At 41.0% G+C, this 15,067-nt stretch overlaps 2 protein-coding genes across 5 annotated transcripts; one reads left to right on the top strand and one right to left on the bottom strand.

The window, feature by feature from the left end:
• Window positions 1-430: 430 nt before the first annotated feature.
• On the bottom strand, window positions 431-5,297 carry desi1b (desumoylating isopeptidase 1b). Of its 2 annotated transcripts, none has more exons than XM_031297924.2 (6): window positions 4,878-4,982; window positions 4,657-4,678; window positions 4,465-4,553; window positions 4,196-4,305; window positions 1,985-2,107; window positions 431-1,112 (listed from the first exon to the last, which is right to left on the bottom strand). In XM_031297924.2, the coding sequence occupies exons 2-6, from the start codon at window positions 4,664-4,666 to the stop codon at window positions 1,031-1,033; spliced, it is 414 nt and encodes a 137-aa protein (XP_031153784.1). In that variant the 5' UTR covers window positions 4,667-4,678; window positions 4,878-4,982; the 3' UTR covers window positions 431-1,030. The 2 variants fall into 2 exon arrangements, with proteins under 2 accessions (XP_031153784.1, XP_031153783.1); XM_031297923.2 differs by having other exon boundaries at window positions 432-1,112; window positions 4,465-4,534; window positions 4,878-5,297.
• An 83-nt stretch (window positions 5,298-5,380) lies between these two features.
• Window positions 5,381-14,955, top strand: xrcc6 (X-ray repair complementing defective repair in Chinese hamster cells 6). 3 transcript variants are annotated; one of them, XM_031297925.2, is made up of 13 exons: window positions 5,381-5,523; window positions 6,149-6,238; window positions 7,343-7,455; window positions 7,734-7,875; window positions 8,792-9,043; window positions 9,601-9,787; window positions 10,591-10,777; window positions 10,936-11,104; window positions 11,299-11,460; window positions 12,254-12,383; window positions 13,182-13,282; window positions 13,371-13,487; window positions 14,709-14,955. In XM_031297925.2, exons 2-13 carry the CDS (start codon window positions 6,166-6,168, stop codon window positions 14,906-14,908), a joined length of 1,833 nt encoding a protein of 610 aa, XP_031153785.1. In that variant the 5' UTR covers window positions 5,381-5,523; window positions 6,149-6,165; the 3' UTR covers window positions 14,909-14,955. The 3 variants fall into 3 exon arrangements, with proteins under 3 accessions (XP_031153785.1, XP_031153786.1, XP_035853529.1); XM_031297926.2 differs by having other exon boundaries at window positions 5,389-5,513; XM_035997636.1 differs by having other exon boundaries at window positions 5,395-5,512; window positions 6,145-6,238.
• The last annotated feature ends 112 nt before the right edge of the window (window positions 14,956-15,067 follow it).

The raw sequence follows: 15,067 nt of genomic DNA, 5'->3' as shown, positions 1-15,067 counted from the left end.
AGAAAATCACACGGTAAAAGAAGAATGATTGATGGGAGAACAGGTAATACTATGTGTATTTTGATACAGATCCAGATGGAGTTAAAGACACATTAAGATTTAGTTATAGGGCCGGGTACCAAATTCAATACTGTTTAGGAACCAACCGAATTGCCTCTATAGTATCGAAAAATGCCTCGTCATTCAATACCCAATTTCAATACTTAAGGAGAAAATCTCATCAGCTACAGTGAGCCAATAAGCATGCAGCATGCTTCTACCAAGATCTAATAATGTTTGTGATTGGCTGTCTAACGTTACAAGTCATAAAGGCAGGCAGGAAAAACTCTACGTTACGCACAGAGACGGGGCTCACGTAGTAGGAGCTGAAAAATAAATAAAAAGATTTGTGTATGTGTAATGTTGTAATTTCTTTTTGTTTTATAAAATCTGTACTGAAAAATTATCTTTTAGTAATCGGTATCGAAGTCACGGAATTGGTATCGGTATTGAATATTTTTGAACGATACCCAGCCCTATTTAGTTAACACATTACAAGTACAGAATGAGGCATAACTTGGCCAAAATATATATTATGAAGTTGTGTACTGATCATCTAATTGTAACGTACTTTATAGTAGCCTATCATAAGAAGCACCGTGGTAAAGCATGATTATTATTCATATATTTAAAAAGCCTCTTAAGAGTACCAGTGCAGAAAAGAATAAATTCAGCCTATCAAAAATCAATGTAAGATCTGGAGGATATATAATTATTTGGTTAAACACGGGGAAGTACTCTTACTTTATGAATACAAACTTGTGGCTGCATACTATTTATCACCCAGAAAAGAAATCTACTTTTTAGTCCCCTGGCCTCAGTGGCTGGAAACACCTTAAAACCTCAGATGTGTAGAATATGCAGAATATGAACAGACAGGACTTATAGCACAGGTGTGATCAGGGTCTGGCTGGTGGCAGTTGTTGTGTCCCACGCTTACCTAAACCCTTAAGTGAAAGTATTTTTCTTAAATGAACGTGCCCAGCCCTTTCTATCGCTGTCCAGTTATGTTGTTGCCTCCAGGATTTATGACGATGGAATCCAGTAAGGGACGGAGAGCCTGGCCAAAAGGCCTAAAGAGGAAACACAGCAGACAGTACTGTTACACCGAGATTGCCAAAAAAAAAAAAAAACGGCCTAAAGATAGTCTAAACAATGTGAGGACGGGGGAAAATATACAATTGAGCACAACAACACCACCGCCTTTCAACTCAGAACAACACACACAGGGAGAGAGATCTAGAAATAGCAAATAACAGACAAAACTTTCAGTTCACAATAACTACAATTTAAATTTTACTTCAGTACTATTGCACGCCATTGTTCCGTAATATTAATATTTCATAAATGTTGTGATGCGCGGCAATGCAATATGTCTCAGTGAATTCAGGGAGGTACATGCGGTGTATGAGTGGGAAAATCCACCATCACATCTTCTCACACAAGACATCATCAATCTGGGATGTTCACTACATCTCAGGCTTTTTTTTTTGGGGGGGGGGGGGAGGGAAGTGATGCAATCTACTATTTCCCTATACCTATTTTGTTTTTCCAACTTGCCTCTCCTACTTTTATTTGAGTTGGTGCATGTAGCATTTCCTTGGCTCCCCTAGCTTGAAAAAGTGTTCTCAAAATGAACACAAAGTGTGCTCAACGGCCATTTCTGGTGTTACAATGTGGTTTGGCTGCCAGTGTAGAACACCTGACAGCACTTAAGCAACTATCTCCACTACCTGAACAGAATCCAAGTCCACATAAACTAAGTGACAGGAGCCAAATGTGAAGCTAATTACCGTACAGAACTTGCAAAGATGGACGCCAAAATTGTTCAAAAGTTGCATATGCAAAGATGCAGTTTAACTACAAATACAGAGATAAAGACACAGAGAAAAATTATAAGAGCATTGGTGATGTAAGAACAGCTTCATGGCGCTTGTTGACTTACGTGGATAGTACTTCAGATGGAAGGTCTGTAATGTACGACGGGATCTTTTTGCCCGTGAGGAACTGAGCCACCTCGTTGCTGAAAGTGTTGCAGTTGTGCTCAAACAAGTTGTACGTGTCAACTCTGTGCACCCAGATGAGGAAGAAGAGAGAGAAGAGGAGGAGACAGAGACATACATTTAGAGAGAAGACCGAGAGGTCATATAGGGTGGAGAAGGTTGGGTGCGTAGCAGCAAAAGACAAGATAGATAGAGGCATTTTTGTGAGAGATAACAGAAAGAACTGAGAAGTGTGAGACTTTAAATACGTGTACAGAGGATTCAAAATAATGTTTAAAAAACTATACAAATACACATGGGCGTCAGTTTGGTTTGAAATGTGCTGGGGACAGAGACGCATTCGGAAGTACATTTCCAGAAGTGCTGGGTACAATGACGCATTCATTTTTTTTTTTTCTCTTTCGCGCAGGTCATGTTTTGAAAGACGCTGTCCTGTAGCTTACTAATGAATAAAAACGTGGTTTAATGTACGTAAACAATGATCACCAAATTTCTCTCTCATATTGCTCCTCATAACCACTAAAAACAGTCAAAAAATCTAACCCAAAGTCCAATAATTATGGACGTTATCTGACATTAAGCGTTTCTGCTTCATTAGAGACTGTAAGGAAAAAGCTTAACGTGGTTTAATGTACCTAAACAACGATCAATCATGATCAAATTTCTCTCTCATATTGCTCCTCATAACCACTGAAAACTGTCAAAAAATTGAACCCAAAGTCCAATTATTATGGATGTTATCTGACATTAAGCGTTTCTGCTTCACATCTTCAGCAGGGCAGCGGAGCGGCTGTGGGTTGACTCCCCACGGTTCTCATGGGGTTTAAAAGTCATAACGTGAAAAAGCTTAATGTGGTTTAATGTACCTAAACAACGATCAATCATCACCACATTTCTGGTTTGATTTTTTTGACAGTTTTCAGTGGTTATGAGGAGCAATATGAGAGAGAAATTTAATCATTGATCATTGTTTAGGTACAAGCTTTTTCCTCACCATAGGCGCCAATGAAGAAGATGCTAATGTGAGATATATATAATCGTTGGAGTTCGGTTTAGTTCTTTTGACAGGCTTAAGTGTTCATTACAAGATATGGCCATGAGAAATTTGGTGATCATTGATCGTTGTTTAGGTACATTAAACCACGTTAAGCTTTTTCACGTTAAGCAGAATGCCTCGACAGGCAGTGTTGTGAACAGAGAAACGTGCAGCCAGCGCAGCAGCAGAGCGGCTGTGTCGGTGCTGGCCCTGTGGGGATAGAGATTGTTGTGGATTTTTTGGCATCTGTCGCTCAAGAATTATATGTGTTATGGACTTATTTTTTTTTAACTAAATTGAGCTCGAGGTTTTAAAAAAAAGTGGTGGGTACAAAATGACTCATGACGAAATCTGGTAGGTACGTGTACCCACCGTCCCCACCGAAATCGACGCCTATGCAAATACACTACTGGTCAAAAGTTTGGGGTCACTTAGAAATTTCTATTCCACTCCATTACAGACAGAATACCAGCTGAGATCAGTTGCATTGTTTTTCTAACCAGGGCAGCAGTTTTCAGATGACATTATGTGCTTACATAATTGCAAAAGGGTTCTCCAATGTTTTCTCAGTTAGCCTTTTAAAATGATATCAGATTAGTAAACAGAATGTGCCTTTGAAACATTGGATGAATGATTGCTGATAATGGGCAATGTAGATATTGCATTAAAGATCAGCCAATTCTTTCTACAACAGTCGAGAACCCCTTTGCAATTATGTAAACATATAATGTAATCTGAAAACTGCTGCCCTGATTTAAAAAAACAATGCAACTGATCTCAGCTGGTATTCTGTCTATATCATTTCAAAATAAAAGAACTAAGGCCCATATGTCTTGGTAAAACCAGGGGCAATTTCCAGGTGATAATTTGATTATATTTTTTTGAGAGGTTAGTGCAGCAGCAATGAATTTGCCTCACAACCGTTTGTGTTTTTCACCTGTATTGAGTATTAGGAGGATGTCTCATTAATGTATTTAAAGACATTCTAAAAGAAAGAAGTTGTAGCCTACATCCATGGAGTAGTATGAAATGAATACATTTTTAATAGTGGCCCCTACCCACCCTGACCTCCAGGATGGATCTCAGTGGGATGTAAATCTGTGTGATGAGCCTTTACCTGTATGTGGATTCTGCCAGTGAAAACAGGTACGCCATAAATATTTCCAGAGACACCTCAGTGGAGCCCAGGTCCACTATGGAGTCAGGCTCACCCAAGGAGGTGCCACCCTAGGAAGCAACACACATACACCCCTTAGTATGTCTTGGTACCAAACACTTTGACAAACACGTCCTGATCAATTACTTCATTTCCCTGTACAGGAGTAAAAATGGCAAAGGTTTTTATACATTGCTTGTAATTGAGAAAAGAACTAAGCTGATTCTTACAGGTGGACAATTGTTGATGCCTTCTCCCACAAAGAAGAACTGCTTTCCATGGACCACGATAGCAGTGTGCCTATAACATACCAAAACACCTTATTCCAATAAAACCAACCAAGGGAATTAGTTAACCACAGTTTACAGGATATTTAGTGAGAAGACTGAAATACCGGTAAGTATATAAGAAGCTGCACTCACCATATCCCATCAAGCTGTCTTCCTGTGTTAATAAAAAAAACAAAAAACAGAATTAAATCATAATAATTATTCCAGTCTAATTAGTTGGCAGAAAATAAAGGCATGTCTTAGGCCTGAGTAACATCCCCGCTCTCTCCTGGTTTCTCTCGCGGGCCCGGGCTCCCTGTCTCCGGCTTTGATGAAGCCACGCAACAGGTAACATTGGCTCGTCAAAAACTCACCTAGCAAGAGAGGGCTCAGCTGGCGGGCCATGCCTCTGGACATGTCGTAAATGTACAGTTTCACTGGGTAAGAGTCAGTTTGATCCATGGTAGCACAAAGGGATAACTTCCAAATGACAACTGGAGCTAACTTAGTACAGGGTTAGCTGACTCACATCCACCGAGAGTTGGCCGACTGGCTAGCTAACGTTAGCTAGAAAACAAAAGTTTATCGTGGAACTGTTAACGTAACGTTACCTATATAAACATAGGCTACAGACTATTTCACATAAAAAAGTAATAAATATAGTAGCAAATGTAAATCTCGTAATAGATATAAAAAGTAATAGCCCAAAGCCGGGTGACAGCTGCTGTGTCACGGTCTAGCTAACTGTAAACAAAAACATGACTGTCAAAAAAGTGCTTCGCATGGGGGGCGGGAACCTGTCTTCCGGAGTCGAACCTCTCTACAAACAATTCCCGCCTACTTTACTAGGATTGGCCGTTCTCTTAATACATCCATGGGATTGGCAGACAAAAGTCAAATAGACGACGAGCCGTTCTGCGTACGATTTTCAGCGTGCTCGTCCACGTCTTACCTGAACGCGCCAGCCATTGAAATTAGTCTGGACTTGTGAGCAGAAAAAGCAGAGCACGGCAAGTGACTGTATGCATCTACAATAATTGTATATCTCTTCAGATTATTGTTTTAGTGTGTTTAGTCCATATAGCTTGTGTGCATAATAAGAAAGATACGTTTGTTCTCTAAGCGACCCCAAGATATGATTGAATGAAGTGGCTAATTACAAGCTAAGCTAACGTTTGCTAACTAAAACGTTGCCTGAGTGAAGTTGAAACCTCAGTTAACGTTAATTAGATATTCATAATACATTAATTAAACATAATTAATGGTTCGAATAGCTTTGTTCTTTGCACAATTATTGTTCTCTTACTGAATTAGCACCACCTTAAGTACATACCTATTTTGTGAACGTGTTGGAGGAGCACAGTAAGCCATTAAATAAACTTTTAAACTGGGCAATATGCTTAAACATGTTTTAACATTACTTATCTTTATTAACTCAATACCTAAGTATCGATCATGTATATAACTAGGCCTGCTCCTCCGGAATTCAAATGCACAGCAAGATGCCTTCTGCTACAAATGACAATCCAGTCCAAACGCTATGGTCCTAACTACACAGTTTAAACATCAAATGTTGCAGCAGTGTTCAAGCTACTTTATGTTTCCTGTTGTTGTGTGTTATTGACCCTGCTGAATCATTTGGCAGGACCAGAAGTAGCACAAATGGCAGAGTGGAATGCCTACTACAAGAATGAGGATGACGAGGAAGACGAAGAGGAAGGAGAGAAATCTGGAGGTGGGATAAAAGCCTCTCCATTACTTCATCTGAAGTGCAAATAACGCAAGACTGTCAATTACCATCTGTCACTCTGATTTGGTCATTACGCCTCTCTGCTAGATTATTCTTCCACATTTTTATATTTCACCTTTTCTGCATTTCACTAATGGAACCGTATGAGACAACTAGGTCTGTCACGATAACAAATTTAGCTGGACGATAAATTGTCCCAGAAATTATGGCGATAAACGATAATATTGAGACTAGGGCTGGGCGATATGGAGAAAATCAAATATCACAATATTTTTTATCAAATACCTCAATATCGATGCCGCAACAATATTGTAGTGTTGACTATTGGTGCTTTCATAAAATATTTACACAATGAGATTTTTGATAAATAATCATCAGTAATGTGGATATAATGACTAAGTGGGTAAAGGCAAATAATAGAACAGTTACAACAGTCTGGTAACAGAAAATGACATAACTTTACTGTAATGTAGCCTAAATACAGATGTCATATTACGATATCCAAAATCTAAGACGATAGCTAGTCTCATATCATGATATCGATATATTGCCCAGCTCTAATTGAGACCATTTTCATCTAATATAATGATAATGGCATAATAATGCAGGTACACCTTTTCAAAGATCAATAAACTTTTATTTCTAAAGAATATTTAACACTGGAACTGGAAGACATTTTAAATATCCACAATAAATGAACAAAACAACCCAAAAACAATAAATAAATTTGACTCTCAGTCTCTGTTTAAAAAAAATGCACTGAAATAAAAACCAAACACAATCAAAAACAATAAATAAAATGGACATTTTTCCGCCCGCGATAATTTCCATTTAAAAATTATCGAGCTCATTTTTATTTCTCATGCCATTAATTGATTGATTGCATATTGCGACAGGCCTAGAGACAACTTTTGATTCAATTACGCTTGCATGCCATGCAGTTATAGTGTTATAAACTGTAGTTATTAACGTGTAATTCAACACATGAGTTTAAAGTTGTTATTAAACAGCATTTGATATCAAAGAGTAAGACATTGTCTGAGACCTTGAAGTTACACAACAACAACTCAGGCTCTCTGTCCTTGGTAGGAGATTACAAGACTACAGGGAGGGACAGTTTGGTCTTCTTGGTGGATGCCTCAAAGGAAATGTTCATCAAAGGAGAAGACGGAGAGCCCTCCAACTTTGACATGACCATGCAGGTAAGGTGGCCAGTTATCTTAGTCTCTTTTGCTTCGTCTTTGTTGGAATTGCAAGCAATGTGCTGTAATTATCCCAAATATTATGTGTAGGCTGAGACAGCATAGTAGAGGAAAGGCATTTTTCAGGAGTATATCATCCAATTTATTTTTTCATATACAATTATTTTGACTAAAATCATAAGAAAAACTGAAAACCTCCAATAAGCTTACCTACTTCAGAATGAGTTGTTTTTGTTCTGATATAATATAATAAGTGTCTGTGTGTTCTGTCCCTGTAGGTCGTGCGCAGTGTGTACACCAGTAAGATCATTAACAGTCACAGGGACCTGGTGGCGTTGGTTTTCTACGGCACAGAGCAGAGCAAAAATCCCAGGAACTCTTTCAAGCATGTCTACGTATACCACGACCTCGATGAACCCGGTGAGACGCTGCGCTTTTCAAAACTAACACACGGTCGCACTTCATCTACTGTATAATGCTGTTGTTGTGACGCAAACACAAATGTAGGCACAGTCAGATCAAACATATACAACTTTGTAACTTCTTATTGTTAATACATGTCATTTCACACAAACATAAGAGCACTTAAAACACCAGTGCAATGTTGCAGTTTATTTTAGCAATTACTATTAAAGTGCTCATATTATGCTTTTTAGCTTTTCCCCTTTCCTTTATTGTGTTATATATCTTTTTGTGCACGTTATAGGTTTACAAAGTGAAAAAGTCCAAAGTCCACCCCAAAGGGACTTACCATCTCCAACAGAAAACACTGTTCACAAACTGCTCCAAACAGCTCTGTTGTAGTCCAGCCTTTACTTCTGTGATGAACATGCGTCTCTTTGTAACACACGTTATAATGCTCGCCTAGCTGCTAGCGTGGCACGCCCTCATACTCTGCTTCTGACTGGCTAGTAGTCCTTACGTAGTACCTTAAGTAGTACTTACCTAGGTACTGTGCATGTGCGACTCCCAACAAAGATGGAACAGAAGTGAGATGTCTCACTCTGTAACTAAAACAGAGAGCTCAACACACAGGGTGAAAAGAGGAGCTGCAGCAATGTGCAGTACAACAAAAATATGTTTTTTGAAAATTAAACCATGTAAACCTATTCTGATATAACTTCTAAATATAATTATGAACCTGAAAATGAGCATAATATGAGTACTTTAAGCACTGTGAGAAAGTCCTCCTGATCAGGTATTTGGATAAATTTGCGGGAAAACGGTATTGGTGACCCTATAAATTGTTGAACATATCTTTCTTACACCCCTATTCATTCTGTTTTTCCTCATCCGTCTTCTTACATTTGTCTGTCTGCTCCATTATTTTCCACAGGTGCAAAGCGAGTGCAGGATGTGGACGCTCTGCGGGGGGGAAAAGGTGCCCAGCTAGCAGCAAAGACCATGGGCAGCGGCGAGACGTCACTAGGCGACGCCCTGTGGTGCTGCGCCAACCTCTACAGTGACATCAAGCTACGCCTCTCGCAAAAGCGGCTCATGATCTTCACCTGCAGGGATGAGCCACACGGGGGTGACAGCGTGAAGGACCGACAGGCTCGCACCAAGGCCAGTGACCTCAAAGAAACCGGTATGTCTGACGCAAAGGCTGCTCTTCTTTCATGACAATCTGCAATGCTGTCATGGATTAAAGCTAAAAGTTGCCCTTAGAGAATTTGCTGTTTGCCTGCAGGGCAAGGCGCAGCACCCAAGCTGTTTTGGGCCACAACACCTAAGCCGAATGAATGTAAAATCAAAGTGGAGAGCATCAAATCTAATGGTTGTAGTTGATCCCCAGTGGAATTCTTTAGCAAGTTTTGTCTTTAAGCTTTTTGGGTGTTGTTTATTTATCATCTGCTCTGGCTTTTCCAACTTTTTGTACACAGATGTGGTAAAAAATATTTGTTCAAAATGATGTGAAATTGCATATTTTTTTACTGAAAAAAGTAAAAAAAAAACATTCTTGCTGGAGGAACTCCAAATACATGCACCCAAGTCTTCCACAAATCTAGGGAAAACCCTGTATACCCAACACTATCATTTCACTTCAGCATTTCTAATCAGCCATTCACTATTGCAGTTTTTCAGCTTTTAATACGTTAAGCCTGTATGTCATGGAAATCATGCGTCCGATTCCTTATCTCTTAGGTGTCACGATTGATTTAATGCATCTGATGAAACCGGGCGGCTTCAACGTCGCGTCCTTCTTTCGTGACATTGTAAGTCCACCTGAGGATGAGAGCGAGTTGGGGCTGCAGCTGGAGCCTTGTGTCAAACTGGAGGACCTCCAGAAGAGGGTGCGGGCCAAGGAGCAGAGGAAGAGAGCCATGGCCAGGTAGAGATGAGTGACACATTTCCATTTCCAGACATATCAAAGTTTAGTGCCCTTTAGTCACTTCCTTTTTCATTTATTGCTCTTTGTTAGGGCTGGCCAATATATCAATATTATATCGACATGAGACTAGGGCTCCACAATTAATCACAATCTTATCGAAATCGCAATATGGACTAGTGAAATATCCAAAAAATATGTGTCTAACCATTCTGAATGAAGTATTGTGGGGCTGCAGAGACGTCCTGGGCCTACAGACTAAAGGAAAACATCTTTGTTTGGTACAGATTCTTGCAAAAACCACACATGACTATAGTACATTTTTATTTGTGTTTCAATGAAAATGATAATGATGATCCAAAAAATGGATAATTTCCTCCAATATCGTGAATCATATCGCAGTCGCAACATCAGTCAAAAATAATCGCAATTTGACATTTTCCTCATATCGTGCAGCCCGATATGACACTAAATATCTTATTAGATTTTGGATATTGTATTATCGTAATATGACAAATGTGTTGTATTTTCCTGGTTTTACAGGCTGAATTTCAGTAAAGTGATGTCATTTTCTGAACTTACCAGACCGTTCCCGCAGTTCTGTTATTTACCTTTAACCACTTAGTCATTAAATCCCCATTACTGATGATTATTCATCACAAATCTCAGCACCAAAAGTCATCCCCTCAGCCCCTGCTCTGTGTATTTGCTTTCTTCGTCCTTTGTGGTTCATCTTTGTGTCTTTTCAATCACCTCAAACGCCTCTCCTATTCCTCACACCATCCGTCCCTCTCTGCCATCGTTAGGTTGAACCTTTGTCTTGGTGAGGGCATAAATGTAGCTGTGGGAATTTACGCAACTGCTGTGACAGCTCGGAAACAAGCTCCCGTCAGACTTTACAGGGAAACCAACGAGCCAGTCCGCAGCAAAACCCGAACCTTCCACACCCAGACTGGCAGCCTGCTGCTGCCCAGCGAGATAAAGAAAGCCCAGGTAAGAGCAGACTAAAATATATGCGCATTTTGGTTTGTGTGGTTGGTGAAATATCGAAATCCAAACTTTACAGTGTAAGCTGATCAACATACATTTCAGTGATTTATCAGTGTTTTTGTTGCTGTTTTTTTCCCTCTTTGTTTGTTCCGGTGCTGTAGGTGTATAGTAAGAAGCAGATAGTGATGGAGAAGGACGAGGTGGACGCCATCAAGAAGTTTGACGATCCTGGAATGTTTCTGATCGGATTCAAACCCATGGAGAAGCTCAAACGTCACCACCACATCCGACCTGCTGTTTTCCTCTACCCTGAGGAGGACGAGGTGAAAGGTAGAACCGTCTGTGTCTGATCTGTTTGTGAACATGTATGCTAATGTTTTAGTTTTGAATTAAAAAAAAATGTTCTTTTCTACGATGAGGCTTTTAATAATGCGCAATTCATTGGACAGTGTCATCAAAAGTGTCCTACAGTATCATCTCTGAGCCGAGCTCTAATACAGTATACCCTGTGTTTTCCACCTCAGGCAGCGCGTGTCTGTTCTCTGCCTTGTTGACAAAGTGTAGCGAGAGGAACGTGTTCGCGCTGTGCCGCTGCATCGCTCGCCGAAACTACCCGCCTCGATTCGTTGCCCTGGTGCCTCAGAAAGAGGAGGTGGACGAGGGGAAAGTACAGATCACACCACCAGGTAATACACTGCTGAGTTCAGTTCTGAGTTGTTTTTTTTTTGAAGATTATTTTTGGGGCTTTTCCCTTTATTGTATGGATGGATAGTACAGTGGATAGACAGGAAAGGGGGAGAGAGATGGGGGATGACACGCAGCAACGGGCAGCAGGTCGGATTCGAACCCGCGCCGCTGCAGGACTCAGACATCATGGGGCGCACGCTCTTACTGGGTGAGGTAGCAGCCGCCCCAAAGGAGGCAAACTTTAGGGATTTGTTTTTTCAATTTCTGTCCCTGTATTTTTTGGTTTTTCTAGCTTTTTAAAAAAAAAAAAAAAAAAACAGATCAGTTTACAGTCTTAAGCATCATAGGCAACTAGAGCTGGGTCATATATCAATATTATATCGATATCGTGATATGAGACTAGATATCGTCTTAGATTTTGGATATCGTAATATGGCATAAGTGTTGTCTTTTCCTGGTTTTAAAGGCCTCATTACAGTAAAGTGATGTCATTTTCTGAACTTACCAGACTGTTCTAGCTGTTCTATTATTTGCCTTTACCCACTTAGTCATTATATCCACATTACTGACGATTATTTATCAAAGATCTCATTGTGTAAATATTTTGTGAAAGCACCACTAGTCAACACTACAATATCGTTGCGGTATCGATATCAAGGTATTTGGTCAAAAATATCATGATATTTGATTTTCTCCATATCGCCCAGCCCTATAGGCAACTATGTTATTGTCTCCGTCATCGTAGTGTGCTAAAGCGTGTTAGCAACGTGTCGTCTCTCGTGCCTGTCTCAGGTTTCAACGTCATCTATCTGCCATTCGCTGACGACATACGGACTCTGGATCCTCCCCAGTGTCCAGTGGCCTCACAAATACAGGTGGACAAGATGAAGGAGATCGTCTCCAAGCTCCGCTTCAAATACAGGTAGCTGCTCTTGTTCGGTGCTTTACAGAGACCTTAAGGCCTTTTTGTGGTCCTGCGGAGGCTCCACACAGAGCTTTGGCCGTAGCCTACGTAAGTGGCCTGATGTTTATACTTGTGCGCTGGTGTGTACGTCAAGCCGGCATGTGTGTGTGTATGTGTGTAGGGAGTGGGTGTTAGAGCGAGGGAGAAGTGAGAGAGTGACGGTGATTAGCTTTGGAGCGAGTAGCGACTCTAGAGTCATAGTCACGCCCCTGTGTTTTCTGACCAAGGTGGGAAATCTGTAGCAGGAAAAGTTAACCCTCTCCTTGATTTCATGTTGTTTATGGAGAAGGAAACGCAGGAAATGAGTCGGGGGAAATGCAACGCTACAAAGCCACGGCCGAGCGAGGTGCGTCGCTGCGACGTGTAGTTGCATTTTTCGAGTGGTGCATCTCAGGCTACGGCGTAGGGTCCGGCGTAGACGCAGAGGAGTCTGCGGGGGTACGCCGTCGATTCGACGCACAACCATAAAAAGGCCTTTAGAGGTTTAGAGATGCTTCTGTAGTCCTAAACTGTGTGTGTGTGTGTGTGTGTGTGTGTGTGTGTGTGTGTGTGTGTGTGTGTGTGTGTTGTTAATATTATTCTGGGGGACATACCTACTTACTTACATAATTAATATATGACCACTATCTTGTGGAATGTATGGACACTCTGTGGTGACAAAACTATAGTTGGCGAGTGTGATGTCTGCTCATAACAAAAGTCATTCAATTGGTTTTCTGTCTGTAACATGTTTACATTCCTTGTTATGTAACGTAGGAGTGATGCTTTTGAGAATCCAGTCATCCAGCAGCATTACAGGAACCTGGAGGCCTTGGCTCTGGATATGATGGCTCCCGAGGACATGGAGGACCTCATCAGTAAGATGCAGACAAACAAACATTCAGAGATCCTGGTTCCTCTCGTGGCCGGTACAACCACTTCTTGTCTTCTTTGTCTCTGTCTCAGTGCCAAAGGTGGACCAGATTGACGGCCGTCTGGGTCCTTTGGTTGAGGAGTTTAAAGACCTGGTCTACCCTTTTAACTACAACCCTGATAGCAAACCAGCTGCCAAACGCAAAACAGGTCAGAGCTGGAGTCTTAAACAGAAACAAAGCAAAAGTCAGTCCCTCCAGGAATTTGCGATGTCACGATCGCAAACAATTCACGCAAATTCAAACAATCGCCGTGAATTCAGTGCGACTCGCAACTTTACCGCAAATTTGACCAATAACCGGAGTTTCCCGCGACTTCAACCAATCACAGCAGTCCCACGTGCCAGACTTTATCAGTGTGACGCTGAGAGCCACTGACCAAGTGGGAGTGAGAACGAGATGACGTAACACGCGCACGTCGCCGGATTCATTTCCTTATTTCTGATATGAAGAGGAGACGTGTGTGACTCGAAAAACATCTCACATTTACCAACAAAACGTACAGCAAAAGACAAAAGACATTTCAGACCGTCCTGCCAACCTACACATTTTAACATCAATGTACGCTGTAACGTTTTTACACTCTAAAGTCACTGAAAGCTGCTGCTGTTTCAATCCTGTCGGCTCTCTGCAGCGGGCGGGGCTGCAGCTCAGTTCCCCCCCCCGCGACTGACGCACACACACACACACACACACACACACACACACACACACACACACACAAACACACACACGGTGAATGTAGGAAAAACCAGAGATGAGACATACACGATGACCTAAATTGAGGACAGCTACGCTCGTTATTGTAAGTGCAATGATAAGTTAAAGTCCAATAAGTACTTTATTAAACCGTATGAATGTGTGTCCCAGCCCAGGATAGGAAATTAACTAACAATGTAAAGATTAACAAGACATTGACAGGAATGTTCAAATGTGATTCATTCAATAAATTATTATTTTTAGTCTTAAATCCACCAGCCTTTTTTTTTATATTATACCAACATTTGCAGCATCCTGAGCCTTTTTGGTAATACTAGGAAATCTCAGCCCAGAATAGTTTTATTCTGCCCGAAACAAGTTTACAATTTTCACTCTCTCTCGCAACTTCATTGCAACAAAAATACAAACGACATTGCAACTTTTATCGCAATTGTTTTACAACGAAATCCTAGATGGACTGAAAATTGCTTTTTTTACTGTATCTTTGTTGTTTTCACCGGTTGGTACCGTAAGTTAGAATTTTTCTGCCCCAATACACATCATCTGCAAGGTGTTGATCAAGTTTATTGATGATTTAGATTATTTTTTTGTGCTATAGTAAAAATCAGATTTTTCTTTTGACTCAATGCTTTCTCCATGAATGAACCTGCAGCTGGTACCGGAGGCGGAGCTGAGAAGAAGCCCAAAGTTGAGATGCCAGAGGAGGAGCTGCGGGCCCACATGCAGAACGGCACCCTGGGAAAGCTGACCGTGGCCGTGTTAAAGGAGGCCTGTAAGCAGTTTGGGGTTCGGACCACTGGGACCAAGAAGCAGGAGCTGATAGATGCTCTGACTGAGCGGCTGGGCTCATGAGGAGTTCAGTATACAACTCAGTGCCTTTATGAGCAGGCCAACCTGTTCAGATCAGATCAGAAATATCTTCAGACACTTTGCACACAGCAAGTTCTGGTCAATTTTGTGATCCATTTTAAAACCAGGAAATTAAATTGACCCTGTGAACTCAGGGACAGA

Source organism: Sander lucioperca, chromosome 22 (assembly GCF_008315115.2).
Source record: "Sander lucioperca isolate FBNREF2018 chromosome 22, SLUC_FBN_1.2, whole genome shotgun sequence".
In the NCBI taxonomy this organism is placed as follows: Eukaryota; Metazoa; Chordata; class Actinopteri; order Perciformes; family Percidae; genus Sander; species Sander lucioperca.
The sequence above is the reverse complement of the archived record's forward strand: the minus strand, read 5'-3'. Positions and strand labels throughout refer to the sequence as shown.